The sequence below is a fragment of the Pseudonaja textilis genome, chromosome 1 (genome assembly GCF_049901715.1).
Source record: "Pseudonaja textilis isolate UNSWEBS1 chromosome 1, rPseTex1.2, whole genome shotgun sequence".
NCBI lineage: Eukaryota > Metazoa > Chordata > Lepidosauria > Squamata > Elapidae > Pseudonaja > Pseudonaja textilis.
In genome coordinates, this window is record NC_141990.1 from 172,983,137 (window position 1) to 173,009,272 (window position 26,136).

At 39.8% G+C, this 26,136-nt stretch overlaps 1 protein-coding gene and 1 pseudogene across 1 annotated transcript in view; both read right to left on the reverse strand.

The window, feature by feature from the left end:
* Positions 1-26,136, reverse strand: part of PLCL1 (phospholipase C like 1 (inactive)) — a 234,921-nt gene that overhangs the window by 28,427 nt on the left and 180,358 nt on the right. The window contains exons 2-4 of the mRNA XM_026696842.2: positions 21,244-23,709; positions 9,766-9,969; positions 1,564-1,639 (exon numbers count right to left, since the gene is read on the reverse strand). Of these exons, the coding sequence (XP_026552627.2) occupies positions 1,564-1,639; positions 9,766-9,969; positions 21,244-23,709 (2,746 nt within the window). The remainder of the gene's footprint in view (positions 1-1,563; positions 1,640-9,765; positions 9,970-21,243; positions 23,710-26,136) is intronic.
* Positions 15,931-18,162, reverse strand: LOC148127933 (uncharacterized; annotated as a pseudogene).

Sequence of the window (26,136 nt, forward strand, 5' to 3'; positions counted from 1 at the left end):
CAAAAAACGATTAATATTAACCACACACAATTTTAAAGAAACTCATTCCAAATGATTAGTGCTAGCTACAATTCCTGATCCAAATGACCCCATGACTGACTAAAACTGAAAGGGAAAGAATCTGGCAATTTCCTCTTGGTAATTGGAGAAGAAAGGAAGAAGTCTGCATGTCCAAGGTTTAATGTTGTTTTCCTTTCATCCAGGAATAGCAATGTGTACAGGACACCAGCAGATGATGTGGAATCCAAACATTAAACAATCAGTCAAAATCACATATGGGATCTTAAGGAGTAAGCAGCAATTGTTTTTTCGAATTATTAATCTTTAAAAATGTTATGCTGAAGTATGAGTTTAAATGCCAGATGAACATGGCCTGGGTAATATCTTCTATTTAATATAGGTAGACAAATTCATTTACCAATCCAGGGATCATACTAATACTAAACCCATCCTTAAGAAAAGGGCTAGCTTTATGTGACCTGTGCATTAATTGAAAAGCTCAGTACTGAACTTTCAATCAGTATTTATTGATTATTGTTTTCCTGTGCTGCAGAAAAACACAATATTTTGTCACTCAGAATGTAGAAATCCACTTTTCACTCACCTGACTTTAGATTTCAAATAGGAGTCATTCCCACATGCCAGCAATTGAACTTCAATCAGAATAGAGCTGGAAGGGACCTTTGAGGTTTTCTAGTCCAACCTCCTGCTCAAGCAGGAGACCTTAAACCATATCAGAAAAGTGACTGTCCAGTCTCTTAAAAATCTCCAGTGATGAAGCACCCACAACTGAGGGCGAGCTGTTCCACTGGTTAATTGTCCTCACAGTTAGGAAGTTTCTCCTTAATTCCAGGTGGTTTCCCTCTTTGATTAGTTTCCAACCATTGTTTCTTGTCCTGTCCTTTGGTGCTTTGGAAAATTGACCCCCTCCTCTTTGTAGCAACCTCTCTAGTACTGAAATACTGTTATCTTGTCACCCCCTAGCTCTTCTTTTCTCTGGACTAGACAAACCCAAATCCTGCAACCCTTCTTCATATTTTTCAAGGTCTTTAATAATCTTAGTTGCTCTTCTTTGCACTTTTCCCAAAGTCTGAATATCTTTTTTGTAATGTGGTGACTAAAACTGGATGCAGTATTCCAGGTGTGGCCTTACTAAGGATTTATAAATTGGTACTAATACTTCACATGATTTTGTTTCTGTGCCTCTGTTTATACAACCAAGGATTGTATTAGCCTTTTTGGCAGTAGCTGCACACTGCTGGCTCATATTTAAGTGATCTTCTTAACTTCTCAGGACAAATTATAATGCATGTACACTTTTTGAGAAATTTTCAGCCCCACCTCACTTCCAATTCTTTAGCTACTACCCTTGCAAGAAATTTTTAAAAAGTGTTAAGAAAACTGTAATATAGAAATTAAAAAAAATCTCAAATCCAAGTTTTAAAAATTTAATGCCCCATGGTAAAACAAATCTATTTTGAAATGTTTGGGCTCCTTATGATACATACAGTTTCTTTGGCATAGGTAAATTTATTATAATACACATTAATCAAAGAGTATTACCTGCTTTCTGACACTGAATGATTTTGTCATAAACAGTATCTGCTGTTTCTACAAGAAACTTGCTCTCTTGAATCATCTGTTAGAGAAAATCAAACAAGGAAATGTCAGTTTGATCATTTCTATCACAACTATTTGATGTTCAACATAATACAAGCATGTCAAAAAGTTTGTTTTTTCATTTCTGTAAAATGTTTGCCATTCAATAACCAATGCAAAGGGTACTGAAGAAGAAAATACAATGAACCTTTGTTTATGTCAAGTAGATATTATCCTGACAATTAGGAGGAAATGTAACAAGTAATAGCAGTAGGCTGGAGAAAATTACAAAGCTTCTGCACAATTCTAAACAAGTTGTACATCAAGCTACATGGGGAATGGAACCCTCCGTGCATGGCGAGCCCTCAATATGGTCCCCATATTAATGTTTTCCATATTAAGTAATCCTTCAGAGCAAATTTGGGAGGCAAGGAAGAGACAAGTCCTATTCAGTAACAATCACCCACATGAGGATAAATGTAATATTTTGGGATTTGTTTCATCTAAAACCATGGGACTTGAAAGTAAGCCTTTGTAATATTTAGCAAAAAAAAAAAAAGCATATTAACCAGTGCTCATTTAATATAACAAAGTCAGTAGCATGTGAGACTGCTTCTATCTTGCCCCCATTTTAAACAGGATACATGCACATACACATTGGTGTGTGTGTGTGTGGGGGGGGGAATTAGAATGTAGAACTCCAAGGAATTAAAGGCTACTAGAGGAATTAATGACTAGACAGTCATGCCCTGTTGGATCATCATTTCAGAGATATTTTCTTATAGAAACAGAGAAACAGAATGACTAAGGGTGAGTGAAAAAGCAGTGGGAGCAGGAGCACTGATTTCCTGCCAGCTTCCCTACTGAGTCTGTGGGAATCTGGCAGAGAGCACTGCAAATCTTCTCTCCCCTCCCCTTCCAAGCAGGCAAGTAAGTGGTTGCTGCTGGGTGAGAGAGAGAGTGAGGGATTACAAGCAGGGGTCGGATTCAAATTTTTTAACAACCGGTTCTGTGGGCGTGGCTTAGATGGTAGGCGTGGCTTGGTGGTCATGTGACTAGGTGGACATGGCTTGGTGGTCATGTTATTGGCTGGGCGTGGCCAACTCAATATCACTCACATCGAGGCACGCATCTCCTCGCCTGGCCTCTCATGAGTGTGGGGATGCTGCAACAGTCGTAAGTGTGAAAAATGGTCATAAGTCACTTTTTTCAGTGCCATTGTAACTTTGAATGGTCACTCCACAAAAGCAAAGTACCAGCAAAGGAGGGGAAAAAACCTCCAGAGACGTTCCTGAGACAGGAAATCTACTCCTGCCCAAGAATGTAATAAGGGTTAACGGAGAGGCAGTTTCTGTAAGCAACACCAGAATATTTCCTTCCTGCCTTCCTTACAGAATTAGGCCAGTAATTTCTTCTAACAATCGGTTCTCTGAACTGCTTAGAATGTTAACAACCGGTTCCAGCGAATAGGTGCGAACTGGTAGAATCCCACCCCTGATTACAAGACTGGATGGGAAACTGTAGTGGAATGTGATCTGGATTCTCAGGAGGGAGGGGCTGCATTTCATCATCAAAGAGGCAGTAAAGCATAGGCAGTATGGTTGGGAGAGAGTTAGAGATCCTCCCTAACAATTCTCAGTGTATATGTAAAGTGATGCAAATAATTGCTTTAGTTTGAGGCAAGTTTTCTGACTACAGATGAGGAACAATGAAGAAAACGGCTCAGAAGCAGTTCCATGTGTCTTTCTTGGTTCTTGGGACCTTACAGAAACTGATTGATTGACTGAAGCAGAAGCCAGTAGCACAAATTTCAATCCCTTGGGAATTAGGGGTCCCAGATTTTGGACACATTCTGTAAATTAGCCCATTTGTACCTTGTACCTTGATTCAAAATTTTGTTGCCCTATGAGGCATCATTTGGTCAATTAAAGGTCATGACAACAAGAGTTTTAGTAGCAGATAATCTTTCTCTTCTTCCTTAGGAGAAAGTGGGGAATCTTGTAAACAGTTTGTCACTTTTAAAAAAGGTTACTGAATGGATGACAAAATATTGTTACTTAATAAGAGAGCATATGGCCTCCAATAATTGTTATCACAATATAAAAGAAAGGAAGACAAAATAAAAGTTCAAAAATCAAGAGAGATAGCCATGTCCTGGTGAAAGCATTAATAGGCACCGAGAGTCTTGCTCAATCACATTCCATACAACATTCTAGCAAGCACAAACAGTGTATGCTCCCTGGGAGTTTTTAAAAGGCATTTGTGTTACGATATTTTTAAAAAGTATACATTTGAGTGGTAGGAAAATGCAGTATTTTTACAACATAACTGCAGCTTCCATGGGAAAAATTTGCAGCTCCTGCTCTTTCGTGCATATACAGGACAGCTGAAAAACAACGGGAAATAGCATTTATTTCTTGGCATTGAGCCCCTGAAATGTGAAAGCATAATTTCTGAGAGTTTGGGGAGCGATAAAAAAGGGTTTTCGGTGGCCAGCAGCCCAGGCTACGTGCCTGTATTTTCACACAGCTCTGGTATAGTACAGTGTTGATCATGTTTATAAAACAGTCCAATGTTCTACACAATACATAATACTGTAATAAAGAGAAAAATATTGTATTGTGTCAACACATTTGTCTTTATATCAGGATGATATGCCATTTATGCACAGTCCCTACATCTGTGAGAGAAGGAGGAGTTCATATAGACCATTTCAAATTCCCTCTTTTGTAAAGCCTGTTTTTTAATTATTCATGAATGAATTTATTTAATTTAAAATAGATGATATTTAGGAACTTTCATGGTAGAGTGTAACAATCACTTCCTGTGATGTATTTTTATTTTGTCCCAGTATGTGCTGTGTTTACTGTAAACCACCTTGAGTGCTATTCTCATTTTAACCCAGCAACCTATCTCAAGGGTAGTCTGAGGTAAAAGAGAGCAGGCCTAAAGTGGCCTAAAATCCCCTAGCAAACTTCCTTGGCTTGAAAGTGGACCTGGGCCTCCGCCTGTATGATCCTAGCTCTGCAGCCAATCACAACCCCAAACTGGTGTGGAGGACAATTTGCACCATAGTGCATGGATAGGTGAGGAGGCTTTTTGGTGCACGTCCATCCTAAAATCATTTTCTCATCCAATACTAAACAGAATTTTGAAGCAAAGAATTTTAAAAGTCTACCATATCAGCAACTGAACTCTTCATTCTAGCTATAGCGCGGAACCAAGAAAAGATTTAAGATAGAATGTAACTCGTGTGAGAAGTGTTAATAAAGTATCCTTTTTATGACTCAAATCTCATGTTGAAAGATAGATTATGTCCTTGAAGTAAGGGAGTGCAGTACCAGGCATATGCCTTTGAAGCGCTGGGAATTGTCACACTTTTTGGAATGTCTTTGAAATGCCAGATACCGGGTAAGAAAGTGTTTGTTATGTGCTGGGTACCAAAAAGATAATAAAATGTAACTTGTATCCTGAAAGATGTATTGTATGTATCAAGCCATTTGTATACTGTGTGTGTGTGTGTAGTTTTAGAGTATAAAAGTAGAGCGAAAGCTATGCTTTTTGTTCCTCCCAGCTGCCAAGGGTGGAACCCATCTGCAGATGTATATCCAATAAAGCCTTTTTCCTTGGATCAACTTTGAATCCTGGTGGTTTTTTCTTTAGCCACAATCTCACACTCGGATGGGAACAATGAAGCTGCCTCCTCCTATTCACTATGATCAAAGCATTTGACATTTACTTCCAATAGGAATAGGGTTTTTTTTTTCAGCTTGTCATGTTTGCAATTTATGAAATTCTATTAATCAACCATTTGGTGTTTTTTTTTAAAAAGTTTGTACTAAAATTTTCATGTAGTATACAATGTATTTCTCAATGCAAGTATATGCATTTCTAAGTTTTAAAAATGGCCCAGTTTATGTAATTTTGTAAAGAACAGTCTCTAACATGGATTTTGTACATTCTGAATACATGCATCTTTAAATTGTTTATAAACTGCATTGCAAAATTCAGGGAAGTAGGAATTTTGAATATTAATTTTTGCATTGTTAAAAAATTAAAAGTAGATAGGGTCATCTTCATATATGAATTAAATAGATTTCTTTTTCCCCTTTTTAAACATGTGTTATGTTTTCTTGATAAACATGGAAGCTAAGATTTTAAAAGCTACTTTACCAACATATTACAGATTATTCTTCTCACTATACTGCACAATGAGATTCTATTTATATGCAGCCATCAATAACAGATTTTTAACTGATGTTCTTGCTGCAACTCAAACCAAGCAAGACCTAGCAGCTATAATTTCATTGGCTGTCAAGTAAGTTTTAAAATAGCTTCTTGGCATTTTTTGAAATGAGTTTTGATTTATTTTAGTTTATTTCTATAGTGTTTAATATTTTGGACTGATGTATTTCAGTCAACTCCTAAATGACAGGTGATTGTTAATCACATGCTTTCTCATTGCATTTATATCGAGATGTGCATAGGATGCATTTCTTTGCCTTTTATTTAAATTTGATTTTAGAATCCCCTGCCTACCTAATCTAAATTCTGGAAATATCAGAGGGTGAGGGTGGGTGGGTGGGAGGAGAGGAGAACATGACAATTTATTATGTGCCAATATTTAGTTATAAATAAATGAGAAGTATATTTTTCTAATTCCATTGATATGTAAATTTGGTGTGCTGTCTATTACCTATAAATCAGACTGGAGATCACTGGTTTAGAAAAAAATTAGTTTTGGTGATTTATCAATCATATTTCTATCCTGCTTTGCTTCTGGTCAAGTCTGTGGCAATTCGGAGTAGAAAATTCAAGGCAACAATAAAATCAAAATCACATTCTACAATAAAACATCAGATCTATCATAAATCACTGCAAATAACAACAATATGCTAATTACTATATATATATAAAAAATATCCAAGCTGCAATCTTAACATTATTTTTTAAAATGGGAGCTTGAATAAAATGATAGGAATAACTGTGTCCTCATCACTTGTGGCATTGTCCCTACACTAAAGCTTTTTTGTTCTATTTTATTATTTTAGTTGTGTTTTCTTTCAGACTTCTAAAGTATTCTTCTAGACTTCTATACTATTCAGCTTTGTATTATCTGCAAACTTCATAAATATTTCTACCACCTCTTCATCCAAAACCACCAAAAAATACTAAACCATAAAAGGACCCAGGTCTGATCCTTCTTGTAACATTTTCTGAATGTAGGTAGTTCTCGACTTACATCCATTCATTTAGTGACTATTCAAAGTTACAACAGCCCTGACTTAGTCCTCACACTTATGATTGTCACAGTATCACCATAGTCATGTGATTAAAATTTGGCTGGCAATCAGCATGTATTTACAATGATAGCAGCATCCCAGCAATCATTCTGTCAAGCAAAGTGAATGGAGGAAGTCAGATTCATTTAATGACTGCATGATTCAGTTAACAACTGTAGTAATTTGCTTTAACAACCATGGTTAAAAAATAGTTGTACAATCCGGCACAGCTTATTTAACAACTGTCTTGCTTAGCAGCATAAATTCTGGACCCAATTGTGGTTGTAAGGTGAGGACTATATGCAGGGGTGGGCTTTAAAAAATTTAGCATCTTGTTCTCCTGGAAGTTCTAGACTCTAGAGAGCCATGGTGGGTGTGACTTAATTGGCCTCCACCACTCTGGCCTGAGAGCGAAAATGGGCTGTGGGAGGGATGTTTTTGTCCTCCTCAGGCCCCAGAGGCTTTCCTCGAGCCTCCGTGTGGGGAAAAAATGGCCTCCCCAGGCTCCGGAGGCCCTCTGGAGGTTCTCTGGAGGCCAGAACTTCCGGGTGGCCCATTTTTCACCCTCCTCGAGTCTCTGCACTTACCTGTAATCCAAAACGGGCTGCATGAGGACTCCTGGGAGGGGCAGGGGGTGGGGTGGGAGTGGCGGGGCCAGACAGAGGTTGGATTTGCCAATTCACCGAACTGGCCATAAAATTAGCTACTGGTTTGCCTGAACCAGTGAGTAGCAGCCCACTCCTGACTATATGTACTTGTATAAGAGTCACTTCAGTAGTAAGAGGGAAGCATATAAATTTAATAAATGAACAGTAGAACCTCTGGTCACGACCATAATTTGTTCCATAATTTTGGCGATTTCTTCTTCTAATGTTTCGTCTTCAGGAATTTCTGGGTGAGGGGTCGTGTTTGATCGCCACCCAAGTATGTGTTCATGACCAGATTCAAAAATTTTGTGAATGTTTTGGTCAGAACCTGACCAGAACGTGGTCATGGTCAGAATTGTTCGTGATCAGAGGTTCTACTGTATATGGCATGGGTCCAGGGAATCTGAGGAGACGCCTTGCCCCAAGGGGTTTACCCTGTCCCATTCCCTTCAGCAGAAGAGGCTATGGACTGTTAATTTCAGCTAGCAATGTCAAGGAGAAGAGACTTTTTTGCTGTGGCCCCTCCCTGTGGAATCTTTTACTGTCAGATGTGATATCCGCTCCCACCCTTCTGGTCTTCTGGGTGGGGTTAAAATCTGGTTTTGCCAGTTGGCTTGGGACCCCAATGGAGGACTTCCTTGCTGGACATGGTTGATAGCATAAGAAGATCTCACCCTCATGTAATCCATCTGCTTAGCATTAGCTGTTATGTAACTTAATTGTTTCTATATTCATCTTTTTATCATCTCTAAGCCATCCAGAATCACCTTATCACTGAAATGAGCAGCATATAAATTTAATAAATAAATATAATAATGATTGGCATTTTGACTAGCCCACATTTTTAAAAAACACATCATGAGGCAATGTGAAAGATATACATTACTGTGGAATAATCATAAAAAAGGAGGCAACACATACAAAATCTACATTACTGTAGAGTCCTGGGTGCTCTCTGAACTTAATTGTTTGGCTGCAGACATTTCATTACCAACTAGGTAACATCCTCAGTGTGAATCAGTGTGGGGTTTGCTCCCAGTTTACCTACAAAGGTTTGCCCTGCCATGTTGGTGGGGGTGTGATTTTAGTCTTGGTAGTTCCTTGATAGGGTATCATTTTTCTGATAGATTCTGTCCCTGTTTTTAATACTTGTGTATATGAGTGGTGGGTGATAGATAGGATGTGTTCTGTCTTTTGGTTTCATTCTTAGTTTTATTTTAATTGTCTCTTTTGAATAGTGTGTAAATTTGGTTTGTTTCTATGTGTCTGTTGATTTCTGATTTATCTGAATACCAAGCTTGATGGCATTTTTTAATTTAGCGCAGTCTAGGATTCTCATAATTTCCCACTATGGTTGAGATTGTCAATGGGTTGTGATATTGAAGTTTTCATTCTGTCTTCTGACAGTTATCTTTTCTGTCATGTTCTCATCAAATCCTAAATAAATAATTAACTGCTATCTGGTGGTCATGGATCTCCTAGGCATATCTCTCTCTCTCTTCCATTGTCACAATTTCTCCATGCCTCCTATTAGTCTTCCCCACCACCTCCCAAAATTTCCCTTCTTACCAATAGGGGATGTATTTTTTGTTAGAACTAATACCAAATCTTTTCTTAAATCTGCTGACAGTTCCATTTCTGTTCTAACATAATAATCTCAGTGACAATTTGAATCACAGAATCAAAAAATTGGATATTGAGGTCAAGACAAACTATTCCAATTCTCATTCAGTGCAGAATATAATTAAAGCACCCAGACTTCGCTTAAATATTTCCAGAAAAAAGTATCAGCATTTAAAATAGTCTATTCCACTGAGGAAAAAAAACTCATCATATTAAAAACTACCTATAAATGTTCTGTGAAAATGTGCTTCCTGAAATTTCCATTTACTGGGTTTGATCTTGTTTAACCTTGTCTCTTTTCATATCTTCTGCACAACAGCATTTCCAATATTTGGACATGCCTATCAAGTCTTTAACCTTCTCTTTGGTGAGCTAAATATATCTAGGTCTTTAAAACATTTGTTGATCGGTTGTTAAAACCCTTATTAAAATATAACTGAGAATTGGACTTCTTTTGCCAAAAAGCTTAGTTTTTGCTACACTAATAGAAAATCTAATAGAGCATACTCTTGTTCTGTACTGTGCATGGCAGATGGAATGGCCTACTTCCTTCTTTCAAATTCAAATATTTTTTCATAATACAAACACCCACAAAACTATATGTAAGCTCAAACCTGGTCATAAGCAGCTAGAACCTTTTTCTGCACATCTGTCAAAGTTCCCAATGGTTCTAGATAAGGAAAGTTGTCCTTCATGCAGAGAATCACTGAAGGGACACTGTCGCTGTTCACAAGCCGTGAAACCAAGGTCAAAATGCATTGCTTCAGACTGGTAATTGGTGGGAGGCCACAAAGTTCTTTCACAGACACAATGGAATTCTAATGAAAATAGAAAAAAAAAAGCCAGTTATTCTCACTGCAATCACCATATACAGAATTTTTTACCAATTGTTGAGACTCAGAATCAATATTATATTATGAGTATCTCCATGATTGGACAACAGTGCCATATTAATAGCAGCAGAGATAGATGTCACTTTTGGCTTCAGCTATCTTAATTTCCACAGACTACCATAATTTATAAATTAAGACAGATGTAGCTACCACATTTAGTACTGGTAGGACCTCTAGAGGAGGGGTCCTCAAACTTGGCAACTTTAAAACTTGTAGACCTCAACTCCCAGAATTCCTCAGCCAGGATAGCTGGCTGAGGAATTCTGGGAATTGAAGTCCACAAGTCTTAAAGTTGTCAAGTTTGGAGACCTCTGCTCTAGAGGGTCATACCTCATATAGGACTCATAAACTGCAAGAACACATTTTCACAGAGGTATACATGAAACTGACACCAATTCATTTTGTTTTTGACAGCTTTAAAGTGAACTACATCTTACCATAAGTAACATACCCGAAGCTCAAAATACTTCTGTGCTTTTCTTTTCAAACCAAATAGCACACTTAAAAAGGCTCGAGTACTTTGAAATACTCAAAATAAGAACCACAGTATATTCATTATCACGCTAAAAAGAAAGAAATTGTATGCACAGCATCTTCAATTAATATTTTTAGCTTTGATTTAAAGTTAGAGATTAGTTTGGGCTGCAGCACTGAAGGGACAAATACTACATAGTTAAGGAGCAAGAAAAGGCAAATCATAAAATCATGAGTGACAACATCAACATACATATCTCATGATTTTCATAGTTGCACCGGAAACTGGGATGCAAGTATAATAGCATGTGTGTGATGACATCACCATGCATGTATCATCACGATAGTGAAACTGTGGTTTGCTACAAATGCCACTGCCATCCTCTAGTCTAGTGGATAGATAATATCCAATATTCATCTCCCAAAATGCTGTTTGCTTTCTTGCATATTTATTTCTTGAAAATGACAACATTCCTAAACACACATGGGCCTATCATTCATATTCAAAATGCTCATATATTATTCATCATCATCGTTTAAGCCATTGTTTATCTAATGCAGGATAAAGGCCTCTTCCGCATGTTTCCAACCTTCTGCACTTTATTATTCCATGCATTATTAAATTATTAAATATATTTGCCCCATCTCACAGTTCCAGGAGACAGTGAGATAAAATATACAAATATCTAAACAATTATAAATATAAAATGAATTAACATTACAAAAATCAAACTAAAAAACATGGAGCAGAGAGTTGGGGATGCCTTCTCTGTTTGTTCACCAACTAACTCCAGCCAAAAGCTTCTCCTTCAGGGCCCCATGACAGTCGGCATAGCCAGGTTTTAGGGCTTTTCCTGAAGACTAAAAGAGAGGGGGCAGATCTTATACATTCAGGTTCTGTAATAAAAATCCAACCCAAAACTCTTCTTCCAAATTACATTCAAACGTGATGCCTTTAGCTATCATGATAGAGAATTATTGAAGCCAAGTCTTAAAAAACAGGAAACCTAATTTTATTCTGTTTCCAGCAGTGGAGGAGCAATGTTTTAAGTGAAATTCCAAGAACCTCCAACTCTTCTCCAAACAGCCTAGAACTCTGACAATGTTTAAAATCATATGAGGGAAAGTAAAAATTAAAGGTGGAGGTTACAGTACTTTGTCTTCAGGGGCTTTCCACTTCTGTTCCCACCCTTCCATTTCCATCCCTAGTTTTGAAAAATAAAAATACAAAAAAAATATCAAACAGCTTCTGAAAAGTCATGGGCCTCTGAGTTCAGTGGTGCTGTCTCTGGGTGCTGTGGAACTGTATAAGGTCCATGACTTCTCCACTCTTCCTTTTGGGAAGGAAAAAGACACTCAGTAAGTGGTGCTCTTTTCTGACCTGGTATATATATTGAGTCAGAAGACAGACTGGCCATTTCTATGAGAGAAGCGCTACGGCAGTGATGTAAATGAGTATCCAACTGATTCTGAGCTTAGATTGACTTTGTTAACCCAGGTCAAATGTATTCAATGCCATAATGAATGATTAATCACAAACTCAAACAAATGTGAACTGTAAATGCAGTTGATTGGGCCTTAGTAATTAATCACATATTCACTTTTGTCATATCCATTTGTAATTCAGACCCGGCATGCTGATTTCAACCAACTATCCAGTTCACAAGGAGTTTGTTTTTAATTGTATGTCAGAGGATATAAATGCAGGGATGATCTCTAGTAGCTAGCTAATAGGCTTTTGCTGATGGATTATTTGCTTAACAGATCTCAAATTGCAGATCCCTCCAGATCTGGGTCTACCAAAGAAAGAACTGAAGTTTGAACAGAGTCATCATCTAAGCTTTAACTCCTATCTAATCCCTATCTCTGAGGAACACTTTTTGTTGGTTATCACAATTAAGCAGTAGGGAATTTGGCAAGATGAAGCATTCCTTTACAGACATGAGTCCTGAAAAAGCCACCTGAATTGCATCAGGTCAACTTGGCTCTGAACTTACATTTTGCTGCTATAGTTGTAATCCAAATAGAACAGAAATTGAATGGAACATCTGTGTGTATGGAACTGATTACAGCCTATAACAGTAGAAGAGGCGACTTTCTGTTGTTTGGCAATATTAACATTTATTTTTAGTTTACAATAGGCTTTCTTTGTATAAAGAAATCCAACAATTTCCCAATAAGAACTTAAGCAAACCTCAACGTTATGGCTAAATAACAAGAATGCTTGCAAGACATTCTCTTCATAGACCTGCAAATATTAACAGGACATTGCTGTTTAAATGCAAATTTTACAAGCTCATTCGTTTTATGTTAATGATGTTTTGTTGTATACAACTTGGGGCCTTCCAGATTTTGAGGAATTGCAATTCTCAGAATTTTCCAAACCAGCCAGCAGACCCAATGCATTTAGAAAGCACCAACTTGAGATTCTTACCACTTTCTTAACATGATGGAAAGACACATAGGGGATTTGAAACAGCTACAGAAAAAGAATTTTTTTCTGACTATCCAAGCAATGCCATCCAGGTCCTAGGGCTGGGAACTTGGAGGGGACAAATACCCTTAGGCTCAATTCTACTTGACTGGTCATTTTGGAATTAAGAAACCTCCATTTACAGAGATTCACCACTTTTAGTTTATGAGGTGGTCATAAACTAAGTAGTCTCCCAAGGCAAACTTTGCATAATTTGAAGGTTTTTGGCTCCTGCTCAATTAACAAGTGGCAGTTGTGACCACAATGGCCTTTGTGTGGATCCATCTTATGTTCCAATTGTGATATTTCCTGGATTGGAAGGTCTTTCATACAGTCACTTGTGCTTTAATTAACTCCTGACTGGACCACTAGAGTACTCTATATAGGATTAGCCTGGAAAATCATTTAGAAGTTACAGCTGATCCAGAATGCTGCCATGGGAATAGTTACAGGCAGTCTCCATTTTGTCCAGGTTTACTTTGTGGGCTGCATTGGTTACTGGTGATCTTCACCATTCATTTCAAGAAGTTGGTTGTCACTTATAAAACCCTTCATAACTTCAGACTTGTATGCCTATAGGATCCTGTTCTCAGATAGTAAGATTTGCCTGAGTTGAGATAGACCAGGTGCAAACTGTAAATCAATGTCTCTTGTGAGGATCTAGGCCAGGGGTGTTAAACTCGATTTCATTGAGGAGCACATCAGGGTTGTGTTTGACCTCAGGGAGCTGGGAGGGGGGCATGGCCAGCTCAACATCACTCATTAAGGTTCCATTTTCGGTGGCAGAGGCACCGAGGGCCGGTCCTTTGCAGTTTCCAGGGTGGGCCCATGGGCCAAATCTAAGCACCCTGAGGGCCAGATCCAGCCCACAAGCCATGAGTCTGACACCCCTGATCTAGCTAATAACGTCTCTCTGGGCTCTCCCTGAAACCGCACTTCCTCCCATGAACATACAAGCCTGACCCAGTTATGCTTTTGTAAAGATGTAAAATCCTGGCTCTTCCAGGGATACTCTGGAGTAGAGTATGATCTGCTACCTGGTATTGGGTTTTTGTCTTAGAATTGTGTCCAAGTTTTGTTTGCAATCACCCCTCCAATATATTACTACATATTATTATTCCTTTAGGTTGCTTATCTATTTTTGTTATTATAGTTTTTAATACTAAAGTGTAAGCTGCATAGAATTATTACTATATTTCTTTAATACACATAATAACACATCATATGAAAATCATTCTCTTTTTCATATCATAACAGCGTAATTAATTTGCGGAATGCTCCTCCTCCTCCACGGGATTCCTCCCCAGTGTTCCCCAGTTTTGGCGAAGATGAGAGAAACAAACACCCTCGCCCTTAACACTGTAAAAATTTGTTGATCGAAACACGATCCCACCAGACGGAAGAGGGTGGAGCTGGATATTCTTCGCAGCTCAAGGAGAACGGGCATGTCAGGTAAGCACCAACGCCCTTTCTCCCACGAGCTGCTCAGAGCATCCAGTAGTGGGACATACCAAAGCTTGGCCTGTCCTACGGGAGGGACTCCGTCTGTCTTGGGATCCCCTCCTGGTCCCTGTGGACCCGTTGCAGAACCCTTCTGCCAAAGGAGGCCTCGGCTGATGCAAACACATCTATTTTATAATGCCTAATGAAAGGCGATGGAGAGGCCCAGGTTGCGGCACATCAGATGTCAGTGATTGGTGCCTGCGTGGCCCATGCTGCCAATGTTGTGCCGCTCCTTGTTGAATGAGCTGTTATGCCCCTGGGCACCTGAAGTGCTTGAGTCTGATACGTTTTCACTATTGCGGCCCGTGGCATTGTAGATGTGAGTTGTTGAGGGGCGTCTGGCAGCTTGGATAGTGGTGATAACTCTGTTGGAAAACTTTTCACTCTTCAGACAACTCCGCTCAACCTCCAGACGGTTAAGTGTAACCATTGAGGGTCCGGATGTTGAAGGGGTCCTTGGGTTAACAAGACCCTGTCTGGCGGAATTCTCCATGGTGGTGATAAAGATAGACTGCGGAGGTCTGCAAACCACGACTGCCTGGGCCAGTAGGGAGCTACTAGAAGCAGTTCTGCCCTCTCGTCGAGCAGCTTCTGGATGACCTTGGGGATCAGTGGAAGGGGCAGGAATGCGTACAAAAGCCCCAGGGGCCAATGGCAATGGAGCACATTGAAATTCTCTGCTCCTTGTGAGGGGTATCTGGAAAGAAATCTCAGGAGCTGAGTGTTGAGGGGGGAAGCGAACAGGTCTACTACTGGCTGCCCAAATGTCCTGACCGCCTCTTGAAAGAGGGTCAGATGGAGGCGCCACTCCGATGGATCTATCATGTTCCTGCTTAGCCCATCTGCCTGTGTATTCGACAGTCCTGAAATGTGTTCTGCTCTGATGGAAATCAGGTTGCTCTCTGCCCAACGACAAAAATGCTCCGCTTCTCGCATGAGGTGTTTTGACTGAGTGCCCCCCTGTTTGTTTATGTGAACTTTCGCGGTTACGTTGTCGGTCAATATTAATATGTGTTGGTTGTGTACCTGTGGAAGGAAGCTGTGGAGAGCCAGGTGTACTGCTTGAAGCTCCAGACAGTTTATGCTGCACGATCGTTCTATGGAGGACCAGCGGCCTTGGGCTGTGAGCGATTGAAAGTGAGCTCTCCATCCAATCAGGCTGGCATCGGTGGTGATGGTAAGTCTGCGGGGCTCTTTGAATAGGCAACCTTTGTTTATGGCTGGTCTGGTCCACCAGAGGAGATATGAGGACCTGTGATGGAACTTTGACCTTGTATTTGGAGTTGCTTTGGCCAGATTGTTGCTACAGGAGCAGGAACCACTGGAGGGATCTAATGTGGAGCTGGGCCCAAGGAATAATAGATATACATGAGATCATCTTGCCTAACAATTTTGATAAATCAGCTAGGAACACCCTCCTGTGAACCCTGACCTCCTTAACCCTGAATGCTGTTTTGTCTATCTGGTGACAGGAAAACTTTGCCTTCCACTGTATCTATGACTGCCCCCAGATGGATTAATTGAGTCGAAGGCGTTAAATGACTCTTTTCCCAATTGATTGAGAACCCGTGTAGTTGTAGGGAGTGTAATATGGTCTGAGTATCTATGACTGATTGATGAACAGAAGATGACAGAATTAAGATATCATCGAGGTAACACTGCAGTCGTATGGGGACACCCCGGAGATGAGCGACGAGGGCTGCGAGAACCTTTGTGAAGGTCCTGGGGGCAGAGGCTAGTCCGAAGGGAAGAGCCACATATTCAAAATGGAGATTATTATAACAGAATCTTAAAAATTTATAGTGGGAAGGACGAATTGGAATATGTAAGTACACCTCCATCAGATCTATAGATGTAAGGACGTCACCTTTTCTGATACCAAGTAAGATAGATTGTAGGGTGTGCATTTTAAATTTGTGATATACTAAAAATTGATTAAGGTGTTTCAAATCCAAGATTGCTCTCCACCCCCCTGAACTTTTGGGAACAACGAAAAGATGTGAATAGAAACCTCATCCTCATTGGTCGGTAGCTACTGGTTGGATGGCTCATATGTCCAGTAAGTGCTGAATAGCTGTTTCCAAAAGATCTCGTTTAACTGGATCTCTGGAAAGAGGGCACAACATAAAGAAGTCTGGGGGAGCGGATTGAAACTCCAGCGCAAGGCCGAATCTGATCATGTCTCTGACCCAGGAATCAGACGTTGAGGAGTCCCATTGGTTCGTGAATAATTTAAGGTGGCCGCCAATGGAAGGCGGGTCCATGGGTTATCTTGGATGCCAGAAAAATCTATGTCCCACTCCTCGGAAGGATTTCTTGGGTTGGCCACTCCTTCTGTTCCTATCCCCAAAGTCTGACCTCTCTGGCTGTTGCCCTGGTCAGAAAGGTGGGGATCTCTGGTATCTGGTTGAGAGCGGTCCCTGATAAAAGGGCCGAAAGGATCACCTCCAAAAGGACTGAGGATTTCTAGGGTCTGACCTCCAAAAAAGGGAGGGTAAAATTTTCTTTTTATTTCGAGTCTCAATGAGTAGCGGATCGAGGGAAGGGCCAAACAGTCTGTCTCCCGCTAGAGGAGATGAAGTAAGCTTGCATTTATGTTTAATGTCCACTTGCCAGTTCTTTAACCATAGCAAGCGTTGCGCTGTGACATGTGTAGTGATGGCTCTGGCTGAAAACTTAACTGCATGAAAGGTTGCGTCAGCTGAGAATTCGGTGGCTGCTATCAGCTTTGCAATGTCTTGGTGTGCTCTAGTATTGGAATTGGAGACATGCTCCCGTAATAGCCGGAGCCATCTGAGGGAAGAACCGGTAAAGAAGGAAGCGGCCGTGGCTGCTCTGATGGTCCACACATCAGACTGATGGGCCCTGTGTAGGGCTAGCTCCGCCTGTTTGTCCTCCAACTTTAATGCCTCCAGTGCCTCACTGGGAATGGAGGACGACGACGCTAATCCCACAATGGGTTCATCTACCTCAGGAGTATTCAACAATTTTAAGAAATGTGGAGCCAAATTAAAAAATTTCCTGTCATAACCAGTGGGGGCCGGGTACACTGCTGCAGAAGCCCACTGTTTCTGTACCAGGTCTGCAAACATGTAGGGGACTGGAATCACGTCTGCCTCAACAACAGGTTGAGTGAAAATGAGATTCTCTGGTCCCTTGTCTGATGGAGTTGGAGTGGTAGAAGGGGCCAGCTTGTCCAGTTGCACAGTATTTTTGGCCTTGAACAATAGAGATTTGAAAAGTTGTGGCCGGAACAAGCCTGTAAATACAGGTTGGTCGGGAGCAAGGCCCTCATCCTCAGACATCCCCCTTTGTAAGGGGTCTGTTTCCGACATGGCCGGGTCAGTATCATGTATTGATTCTGATTCACTCTGGTCCACGTGTTCAATGTGTTCCATCTCTTCCGCCTCCTCTTCCTGCTCCTCCTCCTGCAGTTCCTGTAGGAGCATACCCCCTTGACACTGTACCTGGGTATAGTGTAGCTCTGACCTGGGCAATGACCGAACTGATTGCGAATCATACTCAGCTGGTGCAGGATGATCCCTGGTCAGAACCGCATGTTGCAGGCCTGCTGCAATTCCCTGATGGACAGCCATCTCCATCCAATTCTTCATTCGCTCTGGCACATCCTCTGGAAGAGATTGTTCCTGTTGAAGACCGGCAGCCATTGGTGTGAACGTCGCTTTGGGTATTCTTCACATGGTTGGTGATTGAGCTGACTGGACCTGTTGACTCAGTGGAGCCACGCTGCGCCTGGATGAGAGGGAGAGATCTAGGGAGGTAGGAGGGAGGAAAGAGGAGGACGGCTCTGGACTGTGTGGTGAAAAGGCTTGAGAGGTCCTGTGTGCCTCCCATGTGCACTTATCTATTTGTTTTTCCAGAGCCTTGTGGCGCCTATTGGCATCCTTTTCTGATGCCTTAGAAGTCCTTTTTTTTGCTTAGGATTGTGTTGAGATTTGAACTTGTCCCTTGAAGTTGAGGAGTGTGAACCATTACCCGCTGCCATTGTGATTATGGAAAGACCAGTATGCTCATTATTTAATGCTATATTGTGTAGGCGGTTGGCACGCCCAGGGACCTGGCCCAGAATGGACAGGGTGCCCTGAAATCAAATCCCCCGTATTTTCTTTTTTATTATTATTATTATTATTTTTTTTTAAATATGGATATCTGCTTCAAAATTGAGTTGTATCTCAACAATTCATTTATTATTGTTATGAAGTTGCCAGTATTATTATATTGGTGTGATTAATATTATCAGAACGTATGTACAAATATATATCAAATTTGGATGTCCCAATCAGCCAAATTGAGAATGCCTAGCAGGCCAAATAACACTTCAACAGCTTCCCTGCACAGGCGGACGCTGGCCTAGGTGCTCGCTGTTGTGCCGCTGGATAGGAAGAACTGTGAGGGTTGAGCCAACAACACGAATTAACAAAAACCTGGAATATGTTGAAAACTAGGTTGTAAAGATTCCTCAGGGTATCTTGTGGGGAAAAAAACCCTTCAATCTGGAATAAGGATTACCTCAGACAATCTATTGAATTAGCACTCAACGCGGCCACGCGGTCCCTTAACAGTAAAAAAACAAAAAAATGGCGATCGGACATTATTTGTGGTGCACGCACTAGCAGCAATCTCCCGCCAAGAAAAAGAGATAAGTTCCAACAGTCTTCCCTTAGGGCTAAACTGGTGGGGAGGGGTGGAATAACAAGGCTATTACACCTCCACCCCTAAACAGCATTCTTGGGGGAAAGGAGAAACAGCGATACGACTCAGAAAGGAACGAGAGAGAAAAAGAATTGCCGTTTAAATAATAAAGGGCTCAGCGATCGTAATGGCAAGGGTAGGGCTAGCGGTTGGGGGGGCGAAATGCGCACCAAGCCTGCCTGCGCTTAGGAGCACTTCCTGGTGATGCGATCCCCAATGGCCAGCTGCCAAGGGCAGCGTCGGTTAGAAAAGAACAATTGACTATCTGTCAAACCTTAAAGAGAATTCTCCTATTTCAGCCAAGGATTAACAAGAAGCACTGCCTATCTCTCACAAGGCTGAGCCAAAACTGGGGAACGCTGGGGAGGAGTCCCGTGGAGGAGGAGTGTTCCGCAAATTAAGCCCAGCCTAGATAAGCAGAGACTGAAGCACCTCCCATTACTGGATGCTCTGAGCATCTCGTGGGAGAAGCAGCATTTCCCCAAAAAATGTTGATGCATTTCCCCCAAATCAAAAAGCCTGACTTAAAACCAGTTTGTTGCACAATTAAAATCTTTTCTTGAGTCAGCTTCACATGAAAATTCCTGGTATATGGTTAGATGTCACCGTTTTTAATGATTATGATGGTTACAGATCATTTCCTGTCTTTTAAGTGTCTGGATCTACAGAACAATACATTTTTTACCCAGAAGAGTACTTCACGCTTGCATGATTTAACCCCCTTACCTTCTATATTGGTAATGAAAAGCTTTAAGTGCATCCATTTTTGTATTTGTTCAGATGTCATTATCACTACTAAGTCAGGAACATTTGTCATACTCCACTGTCTCCTTCTCTGTACTTGGTGTGCAGAGTTTATATTCCCACCTTTCCTACTGTATGAATTGGTCAAGTATGGAAGTTACCTGCTTCTTACTTTCCAATCTCTCACCAAAAATTTCCAGAAAAGATGCAATGTTACCACCAGGAGGTATGGGGCCTGGTCACCATTTAGCAGAGGGGCTGCCCAGAACAATCTTAACATTCTGTCACAAATCTGTCTTGTTTGTTTTATATTGTAAGTCACACTGCTATTTTTTATTTGGTCTCCAATCATAAATCACTAAAGTTTATATACTGTGGGAGAAAAAAATTATATATCAGTAACTAAACATATTGCTAATATACTGTATTTGCTCCTGTGATGGGAAATGTTCCATGACTCTTCTACAAGTAAAGCCTTGTTTTCTAAATATCTTAAAATGAAAAATTAAGAGGAAACAGCTTATCTAAACAATTGAATTGATGCTTTAAAAAGACATTTATACGTGCAAGTCCGTGTATAACTGGGAACTGAGAAGAAGATAAGAGCTCAGAAGAGTTTAATATTACAAACTTGATTATACAAAAGTAATATCATTGTATTTAAGGGGATTTACTCTTAAAGTACAGGTTTATAATTATTTATGGATTTGTAAGTATAATAATATTCTCTGAATAACAGTGTTCTGCAATTAGTAACATGTTCTAGTTTCTAGAATTCCGAATTCATGGGACAGCACCAAAAGTATGAATGTCTCTTCCTCCCTCCCTCTCTCTTCTTATATTATCTAGTACTGTGCATCTCTTCCAGAAAAATGGGAAGGCTATCATAAGAATTATATACAGAAGTGTCTAAACAATGCCTTTCAAATAATAGTGTATTGTAATCCAATTTCTCGGCCACAGAGGAGCACTTTAAAAATAATAAACTAGCTCATTGTTGCAGAAAAATTCAGGAGAGTAAGAATAACATGGAGAAATTGAAAGCCTCCAACTTCAAGACAAGCAAAAAATCCTAAGCTTCAATTTTTTGACACTGTAAAAATAGAAATTACAGACTGCAATTTCTTTGAACTTAAACAGTACAACCTTTACTAATGGTGATTGTAATACTCTGGTAGCTATTAAAAAAACCTAATAATCAGGAATGGCAATAATATATATATATTTCATATGATACTTTGTTAAACCAAGCTTTCAGTTATGGAAATTAAAAAAGACTCAGTTTTCCTCACCTGCATGTTCTCCCTCAGGTCAGTTGCTTCTCTCAATGGGTGTACTGCTAGCTTAAAGATATCATCTATAGCCTTAAGGCTTGTGTTCCTCAGCATAGTATAGTCTCTAGTTTTCATTCCCATTCTAGCCGTCAGGCTACGCTTTTGTGGCTTCCCTCCACCACTCCGATTAGTTATTGCAATGTGCACAAAAAGAGTAACATGCTCCATGATGTCCCCTATAAAGGAGCGCAGAGGTATGTGTCGATAGCCTGACTGTAAACATTCCAGGGGGATTGTATATTGACCTATGAATTCATCACCAATATAATCATCATCCAAGACTACAAAACGGATCATGGCAAGTTCTGGCAAGTTGATCTCAAACTCAAAACTCTCATCAAAAATAGGATTATCACTGTTCTGCTGAACAGTTTTAGTCCTCTGTTCTTTACAGTCTGCGGGTATGCCATGGATTTCTAGACAGACATAAGGATCTATGACATCCCCTTTGGCACAGGCTCCTTTAGGCTTTGGAAAGTTTTGTCCACTGATGATTTTGACATGTAAAACTTGTGGGGAAGCCCCTGGGACGATGCCTTTTGTGTTTGCACTGAAGTAAGACACTTCTTCTCGCATAACAGAAGGTCGAAGGACATAACCACAACCCCCATTCTGTAGAAACCATCCAGTATGTAAATCCATCATTGGCCCAGGTGTTTGATAATTCATTGCCACTATCTGACAACCACAGTTCCAAAAGTCTTGTGGGTTTACATTACTGGAATCTATTCTCATGGCACTTGGATATATTCGAGACAGAAATCTCTTATTATAATTGACAAAGTCTTCTGGACATTCATTTGCAATTTTACTGGCTTCTCCTTCACTGAAGGAACACATTTCCCAATAATTCTGCTTTTTCATTGAGTTCTCAAAATCCTTGAATTGGACTGATTTACATATAGTTACAAGATCAGAAAGCTCTTTGCATAGCCAGGACATTTTCGGATCCCCTAAATACTCTTCAGACTTTCTGCGAGATATTTCAGCTTCTTCATCTTCATCTGTGACTTCTCCTTCTAATAAATCCTTACCATAAGGCAATTTCTTTCCTTTGATAATAATCTTCATTTTCAATTTCTCTGGAGATGGTAGATACATCTCTGATGGTAGTGGTACATCTGTGTAGAGTTTGGTCCCAAAAGTCTTCTTCATATGTTCAGCCATGGTTTTCTGTTGCTGTATGGAACAGTGGTTTTGCAAGCAGAGAATAAGAGGATACTCTGAAGAAACAAAGGCTAACTTGTTGATTATTTCAATTACATATTTAAAGGACAAAAGTGATGCCCTATTATTACGGTTACAAATGATGGGTTCATTATCTGGCCCATCACAAACATCCAGTTCGATACTTCTACAGTTCATTTTCAGTGCCCTGATATAGCCATTGATATCTGCTGGCCCTCGAACCTGGTCTTCTATCAGATAGGTATTGTGAGATGAATTAATATAATAGTGTGATAAAGACTGGGTCATGTCTTGAACAACCCTTTTATGTGTGGTATCAAAAATATCACATTCTGGAGACAACAAATATTGTGTAAATCCATCAATTGCAAGGAAACCTTTCAACTGCCCTTCCTGTGAAAATTCATATCTACGAATGATATCAAGGCAAATGTCCTCAGTGATACCTGAAACCCCTTGCTCAGCTTCTAAAAAAAGCATGAGGTCCTTGGCATCTACATACTCTTTATTTTTAGATATTTGTACTAGCAAAAAATAAACTTCAGGTCTTGTACAAAGCTCTGTGTATGCTTCACAAAATTCTTCTGTTGTTACACGAGTTGTTAGTTTCTCTTTGCTCCTTTGAATTTCTTTAAATTTTAATCTGATTTTGGATTCTTTTAAGGCTGGGTTCAGCTGTTTTATTAATTCTACAACTGTGTCCTCCAACATAATCCCATTGCCTTCAACATCTGCAGCTTCAAATACAGATGTAAGCCAAGCAAACCGTGGAGTATTTTGGCTGCTCTCTATTAAATCCAAACATTGCTTAGTACGAGAAACCAGGTATTGTAAACCTGACACCCAAATGTTGGCAACATCTGCTGAATTGGCAACTAAGTCTAGAGATTCATAATTTTCTCCATGAATTATGGAGAAGGCACAGTCTTCAGAAATCTGATCTGCAAGTCCATTGTTTCTGAATGTTTCTGTGTTCTTCCCTAATCTGATCTCTTTAATTGCAGAAATATCAAGTTTTGCCTTCTCTGAATCCTTTTTCGAGGGTTCCCAGCGAAGTGCCTGTAAATCAGGGTCAAGAGTAAAAAATCTATTATAAATACGAGAGTTTAGCCGGACTTTCTTCAGTTCACAGCCAGCTTGCATGAAGCTAATGCAGTCACTTGCACTACTTATTTTCTTTTCTGAGGGCATGCTGCTGAAGGAGACTGTTTTTTTGCGTCCACATTTTGAAGGATCCTGTCAAGGAAAAGAAAAAGAAAATCAGTGCTTTTTGGTCACATGGCAAACTATAAATAAAATAAAAACATAAAGGTAACAATTATAATAAAGAAAAAAAATCATGATGGCAACTGGTATATAAATTACAATTCATGTTTATGCTAAGTATTTTACTGTATGTATTATAATCATTATATTGGAGTATCATATAGATAGTCCTCAGGTTTTGTGATTGCATATCTTAGCAACAGCAATCCCATTCAGTCCCGGCTGTCATAATAACCCCAAATCATTAACTGGAAAGAGAGAGGAGCTCCAGGTGAGATGACATGGAGGGGAGGGCCAGAGGAGAGCCTGGGAGAGCCAGCACATACCTTGTGCAGATGGGAGGATGCTGTGGGAAGGAGAAGAAGCAGGAGAGTGGAAGAGACTGGGAGAGGGCCAGCACAGCCGCATGCCAGCAGCAGGCTGCTGTAAGTTGGAGGAAAAAATAGGAGCAAATTTTCAGAGTGACGTGTACCCTTCCCTGTTAGCTTCTCTATTGACTTTGCTTGTGGGAAGCTGGAATTGGAGGTCACTAATGGCAATCATATGGTTCCCTGCAATGGCATAATAGTGAGTTGGGCACCCAAGCACCCAAATCAGATCAAGTGACCTTGGAGGTGCTACAACGGCCAGAACTTCAGGAACCAGTGATACCTCCATTTTTTTTGCACCACTGTAACCCTCAATGCTCGCTGATAATAAACATAAGCCGAGAACTACCTGTACTGAAATTAATGGGACCTATGGATTCAAATTATATATATCAATTATACAAAGGGCAAGAGTTAACACTGAATCACAAATGGAATGACTGACAGATGGCAGGTTTAGGAACTGAAGTGCCCTATCAAAACAATTTTAGTACACCTTGCTCTGTGGTTATCTGTATTTCTAATACTAAGCATTCAGTGCAATAATTTGTTAACCAGCTATTCTATTGCCTATTAACCCTATCATACATGCCAGATTATTTTGGCTTTATCTGTATTTTGGTGAACATATTATCCATAAGGGAAAAAGGCATCAAGTAATTTGGTATTTAGTTATGGTAGTGGAAGTAAGATTTTTTTAAAATGTGTTTGTCATTTTATATATGAATATTGATTCCCAATTTCCTAATCAATGGAAACTTGGACAGCATAAATAAATACTGCATTTTAAAAAATGCAGTTCAATGAATTTGAATTAGGACTCACTTTTACTTTATTTGATACCTTTTCAGTATTTCCCATGGAATAAGAGTTACTTGCCATCTGCTTTTGGAAGGCACTATGCAGTTCTTGCAAATGTAATATTTTGGTTTCCCACATCTGGTCGTCTTTCTTGTGTGCTTATTTTAAATAAGATGCCAAGGAAATAGAGTGGCATCCTTCTTTAAATTTGCTACATTTTGTTATAGGGGAAAAAATATCATAAAACTGCTTAAATTAAAAGGAAGAGAGCAAGAAAGAAACACCTCTGTTATTCTTTCCCTAAATATAAAGCCTTGGAGATAGCAAAGAAATTCTTCAGATCTTTTGAAAGTGAGAAAAAAAAATGACCTTGGGATATATCTGAGAAAAAGGGAAGTTCAACCGTAGAGCACTTCAATAGGGAGGTGAAGTTGTGTGTTGAATATTAGAGGAATGCTATCTGTTCTGAAAGCAAGACACTGGCACAGCTGCTTTCTTTTTGGAAAGCAAGACACTGGCACAGCTCCTCTATGTAGTGCACCTGTAAGGTTATAAGGCCTCCCACACAAAACTTGGAAGACAGGTGGAAGAGCGGAGTCTACACAATAGTCAGATCAGGGACAGCTGAGCCTGCAAGAAGAAGAAAATCCCAGCTATTTATGAACAAGGTAATTCACCACATTTCTTGTAACACTAGATGAAGCCTTTACTGGAGCATCCATAAGTTCATCCAGTATATAGCAGGATAGAACACTGTTTTTGAAATGGCTTTTGACAGTCCAAAGCACCATCTTTTTAAAGAAAAAGAAGTAACCAATGGGGAAAAACAGAGGAACTTGATTGTAAGTTTCTCCTTGGGTGAAAATAGAATTCGTCATGAGGATAAAGAGAAAACATTGCATGAGAAGAGATTATTTTTTAAACGTACAATTGTTTCTTTGTGTTCACTTTGATAATCATTGTATAAGTAGTGCAAGATTGACAATCCAGTGTTCATTTTTTAAAAATAAAATGCCGAGGCATGCACAAAAATGTACTTTAAAGTTGTTTATATTTCTGCCAGTTCAGTAAAAATCTGCCCAACAGAAAACAAAGAAAAGCCGAAGACATTTATATATGAAATGCAAATATGTGAACACAGCTCCTTCCACAGAAAATACAGATTATCAGTACTTTACATCTATTTAAAGAACCATGGGGAGAGGGAGAGGGAGAATATAGAAGTGGT